Source organism: Mustela nigripes, chromosome 1 (assembly GCF_022355385.1).
Source record: "Mustela nigripes isolate SB6536 chromosome 1, MUSNIG.SB6536, whole genome shotgun sequence".
NCBI classification, from domain to species: domain Eukaryota; kingdom Metazoa; phylum Chordata; class Mammalia; order Carnivora; family Mustelidae; genus Mustela; species Mustela nigripes.
In genome coordinates this window covers 5,675,530-5,691,375 of record NC_081557.1, presented here as the reverse complement: position 1 = coordinate 5,691,375, position 15,846 = coordinate 5,675,530, and the positions used below count along the sequence as shown (strand labels likewise).

General features: G+C 54.3%; 2 protein-coding genes across 3 annotated transcripts; one reads left to right on the top strand and one right to left on the bottom strand.

Annotated features, from left to right (window-relative positions):
* Positions 1–221: 221 nt before the first annotated feature.
* Positions 222–3,100, bottom strand: CCDC87 (coiled-coil domain containing 87). The gene has a single exon (XM_059400671.1). The coding sequence runs from the start codon at positions 3,098–3,100 to the stop codon at positions 401–403; it is 2,700 nt and encodes an 899-aa protein (XP_059256654.1). The 3' UTR covers positions 222–400.
* A 48-nt stretch (positions 3,101–3,148) lies between these two features.
* CCS (copper chaperone for superoxide dismutase) lies at positions 3,149–15,606 on the top strand. 2 transcript variants are annotated; one of them, XM_059400684.1, is made up of 8 exons: positions 3,149–3,282; positions 3,591–3,663; positions 9,809–9,946; positions 10,157–10,334; positions 10,855–10,915; positions 14,918–14,995; positions 15,066–15,169; positions 15,284–15,606. In XM_059400684.1, exons 1-8 carry the CDS (start codon positions 3,244–3,246, stop codon positions 15,435–15,437), a joined length of 825 nt encoding a protein of 274 aa, XP_059256667.1. In that variant the 5' UTR covers positions 3,149–3,243; the 3' UTR covers positions 15,438–15,606. The 2 variants fall into 2 exon arrangements, with proteins under 2 accessions (XP_059256667.1, XP_059256677.1); XM_059400694.1 differs by lacking the exons at positions 3,149–3,282; positions 3,591–3,663 and adding exons at positions 4,144–4,181; positions 9,634–9,707.
* The last annotated feature ends 240 nt before the right edge of the window (positions 15,607–15,846 follow it).

The window sequence follows — 15,846 nt, the reverse complement described above, 5'->3', positions numbered from 1 at the left end:
CATTATGTCCTAGAACCTCTTGATTTGGGACTCTAATCAGCCATTCTAAATGTAGTGTGACAAATGCTAAGCTAAGGAGTCGGAAAGGTGAAGGTTGGCCTCTGCCTGACATCTCCCGTTACAATGAATTCCAACAGATGGTCTCGGTTTTTTGGATGTGTGAGATTTTGGTTGCAGTGTGCATGAAATAAATGGGCATACTGGGTTTCTGGGCTTGGGGAGTCTTTTATGAGCACTTTACAGTCAAAATAAAGTATTACTCTCGGTCCCTTGGTAGTTGGAAGCACAATGTTCCCGAATCCTGCACTGCCAGATAATTTGTCTTCTGAAGCAGTCAAGAGGTCTAGAGGATCTGCCGTGTGTTTGGGGGTGAGGGAGGGTGGGAGGACCCTCGGCCTTGTCACAGAGTAATGGGAGTATTTCCAGGAGTTATTAAAGGCTGGCTGCTGAGCTTCTTGAACAGCCCTGGCTGGTGGGAGGCCTTCTGACCCTGGGTCAGGTGGCGGACCCGCTGCCGCTGCTGGAGCCAGTAGAGCATCTCCACCTTGTCGTGCTTCATCTTGTCCAGGTATCGCCGCCCCCTGAAGGTCACTGGCTCCCCAAAGACTGACTCAATCTCCTCCAGGAGGGAAGCCAAAGGAGCCTGTAGTACACTGATCTTCCTGTGTAGAAGGCTGCGGAACTGACTTTCCTCCAGGAAGCGACTCAGGTCCATGGCAGTCTTTTGGAAGAAGCGGTTGGGGTCAGAGGCTTGTTGCTCAAACCATTCTAGTCTCCCCAGCAACATCTCCCGCAGCTGAATGGGCTTTAGGGCTTGCTCCCAGGCACTCACCAATGAAGGCAGCTGCCTCAGACGGGCATTGGAGCTGTACTTGATGGCCATGTCCAGCCGGTCCTTGTCGGGGAACTCCAGCATGGACCACAGGCGTTCCAGACGCTTCTGTAGGTTCAGGATTTTGTAGGGTTCTCCCAGGAGGCTGATCTTCTTATTTCCTAGCCTGTGCTCTAGCACTGTGTTCCAATCCCACTCTCCTGGCACAAAGTCTGGCTCTTCATCTTCCAGCAAGGGAGGTGGGTACTGAATCTTTAGGGGCTCTCTGACAGGGGCTTTAATCTCCACAGGAATTTCCTCTTCATACATTTGGAAGATGACATGGAGGAAATCGGTCTCTTGGTTGGTGAGGTACTTGAAGTAGTCATCCACAGACAAAGTGGTTTTCCACCAGCTCATCCAGGAGACTTTGTTTGACCACTTCTCCCAGCCTTTGCTTGCTTGGAGTGATGTGAGGGAGGCTGCCCTGTCAGAGGACTGTACAATGTTTGCTCCCTGGGAATAAAGCCCAGCTAACTTGGGATTGATGACGCGATACTGTTTTTCTTGACGTAGAATGGCTGAGGACAGGAAGGCTGACCAGTCTTTACTGGCTGCAGGCTCAACCAGGGGTCCCTGGTCCAAAGAGAAGTGGTCAGGAGAGACACGGCTCATCAACTCCTTGTAGACCTCCTTGATGTTATTGCCAACAAAGCAATTGATATCCATTTCCTCAATAAGTTTGGGTTCTAGTTCACCAGTCAGGTGGTTGTATAGGACTCCGGCCCCATCCACGTGGAAGGAGTCTAGGAAGTTTCTCTCAGACAATTGCACAGCAGCTGCCTGGACCACAGCCTGATTTCTTAGCTTCAAAGTAACAGTCACTGGCTGTGGTTGAAATGGTAAGGATCTGGGGCACTGGAGGCCCCACTGCCCACTGGCTTCTTCCTCTTCGAGGCTCTTCAACATTCTCTGCAATTCCTGCATGCGATGTGTGGCAGCTGGGCGGCGGGTCAGGGCACCCAGGAGTGGGGGCAGGCCCGAGTCCAGCGGGGAGTAGTGAGGTCTCTCCAGCTTCATGTTCTTTATCATCTGCTTCAGATCCTCAGCCACCATGTCGCCTGCCAACTCTGTTTTGCTTTCTGGAACCAGGACCAGTGGGGTTAAGGGGCGAGGGGGGAGTGGAGGAAGGCCCAGCTCGTTTGCTAGCTTCCAGCCTTCCCGCAGAGAGGGCATGGACTGGCCCCTCTGGAGTTGGGAGTAGAGGGGTGGGTGGGAGGAGGGGGAGGGAGCTCTGGTGGTGGGAATCACGGAGTACTTGGGCGGTGACACAATCTGTGCGGAACTGAGGTTGCTCTCTCTCTTCTTCCGCATGGTGGACAGCCACTGGAGAGGCTTTTTCTTCTTCAGCTGGGGGATGGACTTCAGTTCCTTCACTGGATCCATTTCAGGCTCGCTGAGAAACTCCTGCGGGCGGCTGAGTTGGATGAGGTAGTTTAGGGTGAGGTTGCAGCTTGGTACTTGGGCGAAGCTGGTGCTATGAAGCCATGGGATAGAGTAAAGCTTGAAGGCCCCACTAGGGCCTACCGGGCGCAGCTTATGCATGCCACCGCGGGCCTGTTCTACCTTCAGCAGGGCGAGGAAGTCAGCGAGCAGACAACGGTAGACCTCGGGACTGGTAAGAAAGATTGTGCAGTCCCTGGCGAGGCTGGCGGTCAAACGGGTGAGTGTGGCTGATTCAGTGAAGACCCCTCTGCGGGTCGACATGGTCTTCAGCAGGTGCAGGTAGCGTAAGAAGAGCTGCTCGCTGCTGAGCAGTACGTAGGTCTGGAGCCGTTTCCGCAGTCTCTGGTTGTTCAAGTGGCTCAGGCTAGGTTCAGTGGGAGGCTCCTGCCAGCTGCACTTCAGCTCGTCCAGGATGACCTCAGTGAAACGGAGACGGCTTTCGGTAGGCACGCGCACCGCCAGCCCGCTGCTGGCCAGCCGGTTGGTCACTTGGCTGCACAGCGACGCCACCGTCAGCCGGGAGACCGGCAAAGGCAACAGCATCGGAACCTCCGGCGGAAGGCGCTTCTGAGATTCTGGGCGTGTCGCCTTGCGGGGGAAGAGCGACAGCGGGCCCAGCAACCGGTGGTAAAACCTCTGAAGCTCGGGCTCTGGTTTGTAGGGCTCCATCTTTACGCAGGCGCCGCGGGAGGTCTGCGCAGTAGAGGCCAGGAGGTTACTAAGGCAACCAGTGGCCGAGGGCCCGAGTGCGCCTGCGCAGCCATGCCTTCCGACGCGTGACATAAGGGGGAGGGCCTGACGTGCGCGCGCTCCAGGAGGCGGGGCAAAGCGTGGCTTCTGAAGCTCCACCTCCCCGCTACGCCGTTAAGGTTTTGCGCTTGAGCGGCGGAATAGTTTAGGTCTTTCGGCCGGTGGCTGGGTCCGGGATGGCTTCGGACTCCGGGGACCGCGGGACCGCCTGCACGGTGAGCGTCGAGGCCTCGCGTGCGAGTGTCTCGGCCCCTGGGGTGGTTGTTAACGCAGGGAAAGGTTAACGCAGGCACCTGGGGCGGGGCCTCGGGCCTCCGCGGGTAACGGGTTCGAGATTAGCAGGACCCTTGGCGTTAACGTTGGGGGTTTGGTTTGGGACCGATAACGACTGGTAATGAGGGCCTGAGAAGGGGTCACGTGAGGGCGTTTCCCAGGGCTTTTGGGGTGGTCCTACGGCAAATAGTGAAACAGTCACGCAAAGGGGTTCCCGAGTCTCCTCAACCGGTCCCTGCCGCCCTTGCAGTTGGAGTTCACAGTGCAGATGACCTGTCAGAGCTGCGTGGACGCGGTGCGCACGTCCCTGCAAGGGGTGGCAGGTAAGAGCCAGAACAACTTTTGCGGACAGTCCGGAGGCCTCTAGAAGGAGCCGGCTAATCTCTTAAACCAACAACACTATTCCCATTTACACATGTGGAAGAACACAGAGGTGGGAAGGAAAGTCTTCCGAGAGTCAAGAGACCCGGAGACCCGGAGTCAGAGCCTTGAGTATAGATCTCCAGCCTGCCAGGCCAGAGCCCTCTACAGGCTCTGGTGCGTCTTACATCTCAGGTGCCCAGGGAGTGAGGAGCTAGACTGGGCATACATGGGCCCACCTCCAGAGGGTGTTTCCTGGATAGCAAGCAGCTCTTGCTTGCGAAATGGCATAATCTTGACAAAGCCAACAGCAGCCCTGGCTATGTTCCATCCTAGGCAGCTCCCAATTCTTATGAGCCAGCTAACTGGTCTGGAGGTGACCTTGCACGGTCAGAAACATCTGAGCAGGCAGAACCACCAGCGTGGCCCTGGGAACCGCTTGCCTTTGATTCTGTTAAATGTTCATCCAGTCATTCAGCAGGTATGGACCGGACCCTGGGGGCTTTTTAGGGAGAAGAGTTCACAAATGTTTCAGACACAGTCCCTGCCCCCAGGGAACGATGAGCATGCGAGCGTCGCTCATGGGACAGATGAGGTGAGATGGATTCTAAGCTGGGACAGTGGTGGCACTTGGCCGGTACAGGGCAGCGATAGTGGATAAGGGTATGTGACTTCAAATTCCTTTCTTTGCATTCACATCCCAGCTTTGCCTCTTAGCCTCACCGTAGACGTCATGCATGTTACTACTTTTGCCTGTTTCTTCCGTGTTTAAATGGGGATGATAATGGAAGCTACCCTGGAGGATTGTCATGAAGAGTTAGTTGGTTAATACCTGTAAAACACTTTATTTATTTTTTTTTTAAAGATTTTATTTATTTGACAGACAGAGATCACAGGTAGGCAGAAAGGCAGGCAGAGAGAGAGGAAGGGAAGAGGCTCCCTGCTGAGCAGACATCCTGATGCGGGGCTCCATCCCAGGACCCTGAGATCATGACCTGAGCCAAAGCAGAGGCTTAACCCACTGAGCCACCAAGGTACCCTGTAAAGCACTTTAAAAAAATCTCTGACAGGGGCACCTGGGTGGCTCAGTGGGTTAAGCCGCTGCCTTCAGCTCAGGTCATGATCTCAGGATCCTGGGATCGAGTCCCGCACCGGGCTCTCTGCTTGGCAGGGAGCCTGTTTCCTCCTCTCTCTCTCTCTGCCTGCCTCTCTGCCTACTTGTGATCTCTCTCTGTCAAATAAGTAAATAAAATCTTTAAAAAAAAAAAAAAATCTCTGACATGTAGTGAGAGCGCACTAAGTCTTAGAAAATGTGAGAGGAAGGGCTTACAGGTGGCAGTTTGATTGGGCAGAAGCACTTGGGGACAGACATTGAAGCAGAGCGAACGAGAGAGAGAAATGTTTTTAAAAAGATACTCTTTATTTATTTGACAGAGACCACACAAGCAGGGTTAGCGGACGGTGGGGAAGCAGGCCCCCCATTGAGCAGGGAACCCAATTCAGGACTCGATCTCAGGACCCTGAAATAATGACCTGAACCAAAGGCAGCCACTTTAACCAACTGAACCACCCAGCTGCCCCGCGAGAGAGAAATTTGCCTTCACCAGGAGGCCTGGGAGCTTTGGGGAAGAGGGTTTTGCTCCTCTTAGAGTAAGTGGGAGGAGCTCCCAGCGCAAGGCCCACTTCCTTGGACCCTTATCACACACCCTAGAGTTCCCTGTGGCCTTGTGTTTTCTTTCTTAGTGGGCTTTGAGCGAAGCAAGGGCTGGCGTGGCCGCACTCCGGACCAGCCCTGCTGAATCTTGCTCAGCTGCGGAGCCAGCCTCCTTCTTGCTTCAGGTGTGGTTCAAGAATTCTAGAAGTGCACTGTTACAGGGAGTAGCCCACTGGGGCCCTCCCACTCAAGGAGCAGAGAGTCAACTCTTAGGAGACCCAGGACAGGAACCCACCTGTGTGGAAGTCAGTCCTTTGGAAAGTCTTGTCTGCTCTGAATCTAAAATATATTCGGAATTTAGTGGCCTCTCTTTTTCCATTCTTTGGCCTTCACACGAAGCCAAGCCACCTTCCTTCTCCCTGACGCACACGAGAACCTCATCTTCATGGCTTCCCCTTGCCTCTGTTGTCCCCTCCAATAGCTTTTCTTTTTTTTTAATTTTTATTTCTTTATTTGACAGAGAGACCACAAGTAGGCAGAGAGGCAGGCAAAGAGAGAGGGGGAAGCAGGCTCCCCACTGAGCAGAGAGCCTGATGTAGGGCTCGATCCCAGGACCCTGAGATCACAACCCGAAGGCAGCAGCTTAACCCACTGAGCCACCCAGAAGCCCCATCCAACAGCTTTTCCGTACAGAAGCTCAAGTGATTTTAAAATTACACCTTAGAGGGGCGCCTAGGTGGCTCATTGGGTTAAGCCTCTGCCTTTGGCTCAGGTCATGATCTCAGGGTCCTGGGGTCGAGCCCCGCATCGGGCTCTCTGCTCAGCGGGGAACCTGCTTCCCTTCCTCTCTCTCTGCCTGCCTCTCTGCCTACCTGTGATCTCTGTCAAATAACTAAATTAATTAATTAAATAAAATTACACCTTAGGGGCACCTGGGTGGCTCAGTGGGTTAAGCTGCTGCCTTCGGCTCAGGTCATGATCTCGCGTCCCGGGATCGAGTCCCACATCGGGCTCTCTGCTCGGCAGGGAGCCTGCTTCCCCCTCTCCCTCTGCCTGCCTCTCTGCCTACTTGTGATCTCTCTCTGTCAAATAAATAAATAAAATCTTTAAAAAATAAAAAAAAATTACACCTTAGATAATATCATTGTCCTGTTCAATTAGGCCTTTAATAACCCTCTGAGTTAGGTAGTAGTAGTATATCCATTTGCAAATGAAGCAGCTGAACAGAAAACTCAACAGAAAGGTTGAGTAACTTGTCTAAGGCCACACAGGTGGTATGTGGCAGACTCAGGATTTCAACTCCAGAGTCCACTCTCAACCACTGTACACTGTGCCTTCTCTCAGTGACCTCCCAGTGCATTAAAATTGAAATCCGGATTCTTTCCTGTTGGGCCTTGCTTGACTGGTCTCCACTTATAGCTCCCTGTCTCATTATTGTCTTTATTCCCAACTGTAGCCACACTGGCCTTCACTGTTGTTCCTGCCCATGCTGTTCCCTCGCTTGGAAGGCTGTTACCTGACTACATTCAGGCCTTTGCTTAGGGTCCCAGACCAGCCTCAGTGGCTCGCCCACATTTGTTCCCTAACACCTAGCTCACCGATCACTCCTTTCACTGTCTGCATCGCTCTTGTGTGTATATTTGACATTTGTATCCCTGCCCTGGAACACATGCTATTTCCTGGGGCACAGATGTTGCATGACTTGTTCCCCGCACACTTCTACTGGCTGGAACGCGGCCCGTGATGGGTGCTTAGTGTCTGCTTGTTAAATGAGGTGAGCAAGCAAAATTTCTCATACTGTGCACCCTACTGGGCTCTGGGAGCCTCCATGGGAGCTGAACCACACTTTCTGTGGGGCAGGGGGACCGAGCATCAGCTTTGGGGTGGGACAGGCTGCCTTCTGCACTTTGGGACCTCAAGCCAGTTGGGTCACCCTCTAGCCTCCTTTCCTCACCTGCCAGATGAGGGCAGTATCCTCGTCCTAATGTGTGTAAGACGGAGCACAGCTCTTGGCATCCCCTGGAGGCTCGGAGCACTGGAGTCCCCCATCACCCTCCCGTACCCCCTTTGCGGCCATGGACATTCAGAGGCATCTCTAGGCAGACCCAGAACTCACAACGCTCCACTGGCTGCCTGGTGGCACAGGGTAGCATTTTGTGCGAAGTGAGGGCCAGTTTGGTAACTTGGAGGGTTTTCTTCTCACAGAATCGCCCTGTACTTGCAAGGGTGGGGCTGCGAGTCTCCCCACTTCTGCCCCTCCCCCGACAGTGTCCCTGCGCCTTGCCTTGCCGGTACCCTGGGGGTTGTTATTCCCGTCTCTGCCTGGTGGTTAATCCAGGCATAGCTTGGCTTTTCCCACAGCCTGGGAGGACCCCTGGGGACAAAGACCAGTGCGTTCCCTGACCCTGGTCTCTTCCACACCCAGCCCAGCACACATTTGTTGAGAGAATACGGAGGGAACCCAGAGATGAAGGGAACAACAGTAGTCCATGTAGCCTTCGGTTCACAGAGCGCCATCTCAACAGCGTGAATCTGATTTAACCTTTGTCTTCTTGACTGCGCACTGCTCCCCTGGGCTTTATGCGCGGAGCAATAAACACATTTGCCAAGATCAGAGAGAGATGAGGTGAGAGCAGCATGACTGTCCCCAGTCCCTCCCCTGTGCACTGGCTAAGGTTGGAGAGTTCTCTTAAAAGGCTTGGGAGCCCTGAGTATCTGAATGAAAGAGAAGTGCCTTCTCTTCCTTCTCCCGGGTGGCTCGATGGCCCCCGAAGATGAGCAGGTGTCCGAGTCATCCCACAGTCTCTGCACGCAGGGTGACGTCGGGGATTTGATGGGCAGTTGAAACACACTAACTTTTGAACCTGACCCTTGTGGATCACACAGAGCTCTCGCGCTTACAGAGGATTGTAGTCAGGGCAGCGTGAGATCCTTGGGGGAAGAGGGAGCTACAGGAGGACAGAGGATGGGGTCCTAACCCAGCCTGCAGGGTGGGGGCTGTTTCAGGGTGACCAGCGTCCAGATGTGCTCCAGAGCTAGGCGGCCTTAGATGAGTTCCATTTCCACAACTTACTACACTGTGCCTTTGAGCAAGGTTCTTAAATCTTTCTGTGCATTGGGCGCCTGGGTGGCTCAGTGGGTTAAAGCCTCTGCCTTCGGCTCAGGTCATGATCTCAGGGTCCTGGGATCGAGGCCCGCATCGGGCTCTCTGCTCAGCGGGGAGCCTGCTTCCTCCTTTCTGCCTGCCTCTCTGCCTACTTGTGATCCCTGTCTGTCAAATAAATAAATAAAAATCTTAAAAAAAAAAATCTTTCCGTGCATTAATACTCTCATCTGTGATAAAGGGATAATAGGACCCACCTCGGGGCGCCTGGGTGGCTCAGTGGGTTAAGCCTCTGCCTTCGGCTCAGGTCATGATCCCAGGGTCCTGGGATCGAGCCCCGCATCCGGCTCTCTGCTCAGCGGGGAGCCTGCTTCCCCCTCTCTCTGCCTGCCTCTCTGCCTACTTGTGATCTCTCTCGCTGTTAAATACATAAATAAAATCTTTTAAAAAAAAATAGGACCCACCTCACAGGGTCACCTGACTGTCTAATGAGCTAATATGGGAAAAGTACAAAAAAGCCCACAGTGCGCGTGCGGCAGATGTGAGTTCTCATGATGATGATGATAGCTCCCCCCCACCCCGTTTTTTGATGTGTGTAATAGCTTTATTGACATATAATTCAAATATCACAGAATATTCCCATTTTAAGTGTACATTTTAATGGTTTTTAAGATGTTCAGAGCTGTGTGGCCGTTACCACTGCCACTTGTATGTTTCGGCCCCTTGTGAAGGAATCGTGCCCTTCAGCTATCGGCCTCCCGTTCCCCGATCCCCTCATCCTCTCTCTGTCTCTAGGGTTTTCCCTCTTTGGGATTTTCTGTCCATGATGGCATCACCTACCACATGAGCTTTTGTGGCTGGCGCTCACTTCACATCGTATTTTCAAGCTCCTTCCCTATGGTGGCATTATGGGCAGTTCCTTCCCTTGTATCTTTTTATGGCTGAGAAATAATGGCTACCCGTTTTCTTTATCCATTCATCTGTTGATGGGCATTTGGGTTATTTTTACCTTTTGGCTATCGTGAATCATGGACTGTTAATTGATGGGCCGCTTTTATAAAAACATATTAAAATAATTATTTGTGTTTTTCAAGTTGTAAAGCATGCCTGGCACATAATAAGGACCAATAATACTCCTGGGGGTAAGGAGGCCTTATCCCCACTTTATTCCTAAAGATACAGACTCAGAGAGGTTGAGGGCCCGGCACAGTCAGAAGGCGGTTTCCGAGCTTGCCTGCAGCCGTGGGAAGGTTGGTGAAGATGAGTTGGGGAGGGACGGGTCTCTCTCATCCCTGCTCCCGGCACAGGGGTGTCAGCCCTCTGCTGCCTTCTCCCCTCTGTCTCCTTCTAGGTGTCCAGAGTGTGGAAGTGCAGCTGGAGAACCAGATGGTCCTGGTGCAGACCACGCTGCCCAGCCAAGAGGTGCAGGCCCTTCTGGAAGGCACAGGGCGGCAGGCAGTGCTCAAGGGCATGGGGAGTGGCCTGTTGCGTGAGTAGCCACTCTGGCCCCGGCCTTGGCCTCTCTGGAAGGGAGGTGGCCTGGCGCTGGTACATACCTAAACCATAGGATTTGGGGGTGTGGGGTTCGAGTGACTTTGGGGAAGGCGGGAAAGTTATGTGGAGCTCTCTCCCTGCCCTTCCTGGGCCGTGTGGGGCTAGCCAAGGTGGCGAGCCAGCCTGGCTGTCTGGTACCTTGCAGAGAATCTGGGGGCAGCAGTTGCCATTCTGGAGGGCCCTGGTCCTGTGCAAGGGGTGGTGCGCTTCCTGCAGCTGAGCCCTGAACGCTGCCTCATCGAGGGGACCATTGATGGCCTGGAGCCTGGGCTGCATGGACTCCACGTCCATCAGTTTGGGGACCTCACGGGGAGCTGCGACAGGTGAGTCATCTGTGACCTGCCCTGTGGCATCTTCATCCCCTGCTCGTGCATCCCCCGGCGTGCCGGGGCTGTATGCAGCTACCCGCACGCGCTTTTACGCTTGGTCCTCACAAGAACCGCGAGGCCTGTCCACCCAGGCCCAGTGTGCGGACGAGGAAGTGGAAGCTCCGAGGTTAAATGACCAAGGCCCTGGGGCATGTGAATGGTGGGGTGGGATTTGAACCCATATCTGACCTTAATGCTCCTGTTCGTGGCCATCGTATGGCCTCTGTGGCGGAAGTGACTTCTGGACACAGCAGGGCAGGTCCCCGTGTCACAGTGTTTGTTGGGCTGTGTGGCAGTTAGTTCTTACTCATCTGCGTCTCCCCTGAAAGCTTGGTGAGGGCGGGACCCACATCGGAGTCTGGCACAGAGTGAGTCTGTCGGGTGAGTGAGTAGAATAAACACAGTTAGAGTGAGACAGGGATCAGCGGCCTGGGAGCCAGTGTCTTGCTGCTCAACTGCTCCCTTTTCTTCTTAGCTGTGGGGACCATTTTAACCCTGATGGAGCATCTCACGGGGGCCCTCAGGACTCTGACCGGGTAAGTAGTCCATCCGGGGGGAGGCTTAGGCTGCGAGAGGGCCTGAGGCCTCAGGCAAGGCAGGCCACTCCTGGGGCCTTAGTGCACTATTTTTTGGTGCGGTCCCCTCGCTTTATTTTGTTCATTTAGAAACAACCCTTTCCGTGGTGGAGGTCCCCCCCCACCCCCCCCACCGCCCAGGAGCTCCCAGTCCTGTGACGGAGACCCTTGAGAGCCCCGTGCCTGCAGGGCAGTGAGCCTGTAGGAGGCCCCGGGAGCCCAGAGTATACGCACCCATCCTCCCTGAGCCCAAGGACATGGGCAGTGGGAGGAAGCTTCCTGGAGAAGCCGAACGTGTGGACGTTGAAAATCTTACCCAATGGCGCAGCTCCCTTCGTGGAGTTGCACTTTTCCCCAGAGAACTGTTTGCCTTTGGCGGGCAGCAGGCCACCTTGGTTTTGGCTCATCTGCATACGGCCTGTTCGGTTAGTCAGTCGCATTTTGCTGCAAGTTAACTCTGTTTTTTCCTCAGATAAACTTGGGTATTCTGAATGTTTTAATCCAGCACAGAATGTTTCAAACATTCCAAAGTACACAAACTTGTCCCAGGCTCCTGTGCCCTATGTCCCCATCACCCACTCTTTTTTTTTTTTTTTAATTTATTTATTTATTTGACAGAGAGATCACAAGTAGACAGGGAGGCAGGCAGAGAAAGGGGAAGCAGGCTCCCCAGGGAGCCTGATGCGGGGCTTGATCCCAGGACCCTAAGATCATGACCTGAGCCAGAAGGCAGAGGCTTTAACCCACTGAGCCGCCCAGGCGTCTCTAAGGTAGAGTTTGTTTTGGTTTTTTTAGGTAGACTTGTTTCTTAATAAGAAACTTGATATTGCCAGAGAGATGGGAAAACCAGTTCTTTTTTTTTTTTTTTTTTTTTTTTTTTGAGATTCTATTTATTTATTTGACAGAAAGACACAGTGAGAGACAGAATACAAGCAGGGGGAGTGGGAGAGGGAGAAGCAGGCTCTCTGCTATGCTCTGCTATGCAGGGAGCCCCATGCAGGGCTCAGCCCCAGGTCCCTGGGATCATGGCCTGAGCAAAAGGCAGCCGTTTAACGACTGAGCCACCCAGGTGCCCCAAAAACCAGTTCTTGTAGCCATAAGAGCAGGCCCACTGTGAAAACAGTCTGTGGTGGTCAAATAAACATTAGTAGAGTCCCACTGGATTCTGGCCTGCAAGGTCCGAGAACTGCAGAAGGCCTATGTTTTCTTCTTCCTCTTCTTCTTTTTTTCTTTTTTTTTAAAGATTTATTTATTTATTTGACAGACAGAGATTACAAGTAGGCAGAGAGGCAGGCAGAGGGGGGGGGGGGCAGGCTCCCTGCTGAGCAGAGAGCCCGATGTGGGGCTCGATCCCAGGACCCTGAGATCATGACCTGAGCCGAAGGCAGAGGCTTAACCCATTGAGCCACCCAGGCGCCCCTTCTTTTTCTTTTTTTAACATTTAATTATTTAATTATTTGAGAAAGAGCAAGCGCATGTGTGGGGGAGGGACAGAGAGAGAGAGAGAGAGAGAAACTCTCAAGCAGACTCTCTGGTGAGTGCCCAGCCTGATGTGGGACTCGATCTCACGACCCTGCGATCATGACCTGAGCTGAAACCAAGAGGCCGATGCTTAAGGGATCCAAGCACCCAGGCACCCCCATGGTGCATGTTTCTTATTTCACGTACTTGATTTTTTGGACAGTTCTGTGGCATTTCAAAGGGTGAGAAGTTTGACTCCATTCCTCTCCTTCCCTGGGAAGCTGGAGAAGCCAGACGAGTTTTTGTCGGGCCCACTGTGTGGTGCTGTGTTTGTGCTCAGCATGGCAGCGGGTTCTTGCTGTGTGTCAGATGACTCCGAACTTGGGGGTTTAAAACAGCAAGCGTTCATCATCTCAGTTTCTCTGGAGCAGGAACCTGGATGCAGCTTAGCGGGGGGCCTCTGGCTTAGGGGGACTGTAGTCAAGGCGTGGCCGGGGCTGCCGTCATCTGAAGGCTCGTGTTGCTCTTGGCAGCCTCCTCAGGTCCTCCCTGGCGGTTGGCCAGAGACATCAGCCCTTTGCCACGTGGGCCTTTTCCTAGGGCGGCTCGCAACACAGCAGCTGGGCTTCCCTGAGAGCAAGTGCGTGAGAGAGGGCATCCCAGACTGAGCCAAGCCATTCTCTTTCTGTAACCGAATCTAGCAAGTACACTAGGGCCAGCCCACTCAGTGGAGGAGCACACAAGGATGTAGTACGTGGGAAGGTGCATCGCACAGGCTGTTGTCCTCATCGAGCCTTGAGAGGTGCTGCACAGAAATCAAGCCAGAGAACAGAGAGTGTGAACTGTCAGACAAAGCGGAGAAAATGCCTTAGGCAGAGCCCCCAAGGCATGAACCAGCAAGGGGCATTTGGGAACTGGGAGCACCTTGTCTCTTACAAAGCCTGAGATCAGAAGGGTGAGAAGCTGCCTTGCCACCTGTGCCTTGGCCTGTTTGGACCGGGCCCCTCTCTGGGCGGGGAATCAGGAGGGGCTGGACCCAGCTGCCCTAGCGTCCCCAAGTCCTTGATAGAGGAGGAGGAAGACTTGAGTAACATCTAGCCCGCTGAGGCCATCATGATGCCTGATGAATCCCTTTGGGATTTCTGCATCTGCTTTGGCCAGCTGGAAGTGAATTCAGTGTGGGAATTTACACCAGAGCCTGGTTGTCCCTTTGCACATCTCCTGACTGATCTCCAAGGGGCCTTCTCTTCTCTCGCCTGTCCCCAGTCCTTCCCCTTCATGCACTGTGCTAGAGGGATTGCTGCCAAGCACAGTGTAACCGTGGCATGCCCCTGCCCACACCCTGAGGGCTCTGTAGGCCCAGCCCAGTTGCTGGGTGTGACATTCAAGGCCCTGCGGTCTGGTTCCTCCTTCCCCAAGTGCAGGGGAGGGAGAGGACCATGCTGCTGGGCCATGCCTCTGAGCCTCACTGCCAGGCTGCTCGCCCCTTCAGCCCAGTCCTGAAGATGCTCCTCGAGGCTCGGTATCCCCTCCCCTTCCTTGATCTTTGTACCCGAAAGGCTGCCCGTGCAGGGTCACACAGAGTGCCAGGCGTCAGCAGCAGATGTCTCTCTGGAAAACCGGATAAAGCAGAGGTGGAGCTCCTTGCTGCTTGTCAGCCCCACCACGCAGTGACATGCTCTGTGACCGTGCGTCTCAGCAAGGTCGTGTGCACCAGCCCACACGAGCAAGGCACCTGCTTCTGCCTAAAGTGTCTGATTGGAGACAACTTACTTGCACCAATGTGGGTCTCTGTGACTTGTCAGTAGGGTCCGGTCCGCAGGAAACCTCCTCTGTGCCGTACTTAGTCTATGTTTCATAATCACTGGTCTGTTCTATGTCTGTCTCCCCACCACACTTCGAGATCCTTGCCCGGGGTTGGGGGGCTGCACACGTACCCCACCCCCATGCCGGCAGTGTGTGTCTGACGTAGGCAGTGCTCAGTCGATGTGTTGGGACATTTTGTGCTACCTTAAAAGGGAGAAGGTAGGCAGAGCCAGCTTCTGGGGTGGGGGGGCAGAACAGGCCCCCCTGCTCCGTGTGTTTTTCTCTCTTCCAGGAGGCTGGGAGTCAGGGAATGGTCCTGGCTGCTTCCTTAACTTAAGCCCAGGGGAATTGTAGACTGCCAAGAGTCAACGAGAGTTTGGAGAACTGGGCTCACAAAGTGGTAGCAGCCGGGCTCGTTTCTGAGGCTGAGACACAGGAGGGGCAACAGCCTTGCAGGAGACATGGTCTGCTCCAGTGGGCAGGACCCCACGGAAGGCAGTGGCTGTCTGGCATTTCAGTACCCGGGAGGGAGCATCCGGTTCCCTTTCTTGTGCCCTCGGCCACCCCGTTATCCCACCAGACTGTACCCAGAGGAGGACATTGGTACCTTTGGGAAGGGGAATCGGATCCTGGGAAGCTAGAAGCTAGCAGGCTCGCCCCACGCACCCCTCTTCTCTCGCCCGGGTCTCATTGCAGCACCGTGGAGACCTGGGGAACGTGCACGCTGATGCTGACGGCCGAGCCAGCTTCAGGATAGAGGACGAGCAGCTGAAGGTAGTGCTAGAAGAGGAGGCGGGGTCTCTCCTAACCGGCCGCTGTCTGAGGCTGTTATCTGCCCTCAAAGGTATGGGATGTGATCGGCCGAAGCCTGGTCATCGACGAGGGAGAAGATGACCTGGGCCGGGGTGGCCATCCCTTATCCAAGGTCACGGGGAACTCAGGAGAGAGGTGAGAGATGCCACCCCCGGCAGGAGACTCCACTCGGCCAGTGGCTTATGGTCAAGCCCAGAGGAGCCCAGACCAGTGTCCAGGGCCTACCCCTGACCACACGTTCTTACTCAGGTTGGCCTGTGGCATCATCGCACGCTCTGCTGGCCTCTTCCAGAACCCCAAGCAGATCTGCTCCTGTGATGGCCTCACCATCTGGGAGGAGCGAGGCCGGCCTATTGCTGGTGAGGGACGGAAGGAGCTCGCCAAGCCGCCTGCCCACCTCTGAGCACAGCCTCAGCCCTGGGGTGGGGGCTGTTCTCCCCGCTGAGCACTGTCCGCTTCCAGAGAGAGGGGAGGGAGCCCTGCTTGCCTGGTCCCAGCAGAACTCGGGTACGGGGTGTGAAGGGTCACTTTGATGTTCCCTTGGCGAATTAAAGTTTTATTTTCATATGGAACTCTGGATTTTGTCCGTGTCCCAGTGTCCCTTTATGGGCTTACTGAACACAGTCTGTGTCTCTGGCCATCATGTGAGAACTATCTCTTGGCTTTGGAGCCAAACAAAACTGGATTCAGATCTACACAGCTACCGAGGGCAGCATTCCCTTCAGGGTCACAGTGTGGGACCACGGCGCGCAGGTGGCTGTCACACACCCTGCTTTAGTTTCTCCCTGTGCTTGGCCCTGTCGTGCGGGAAG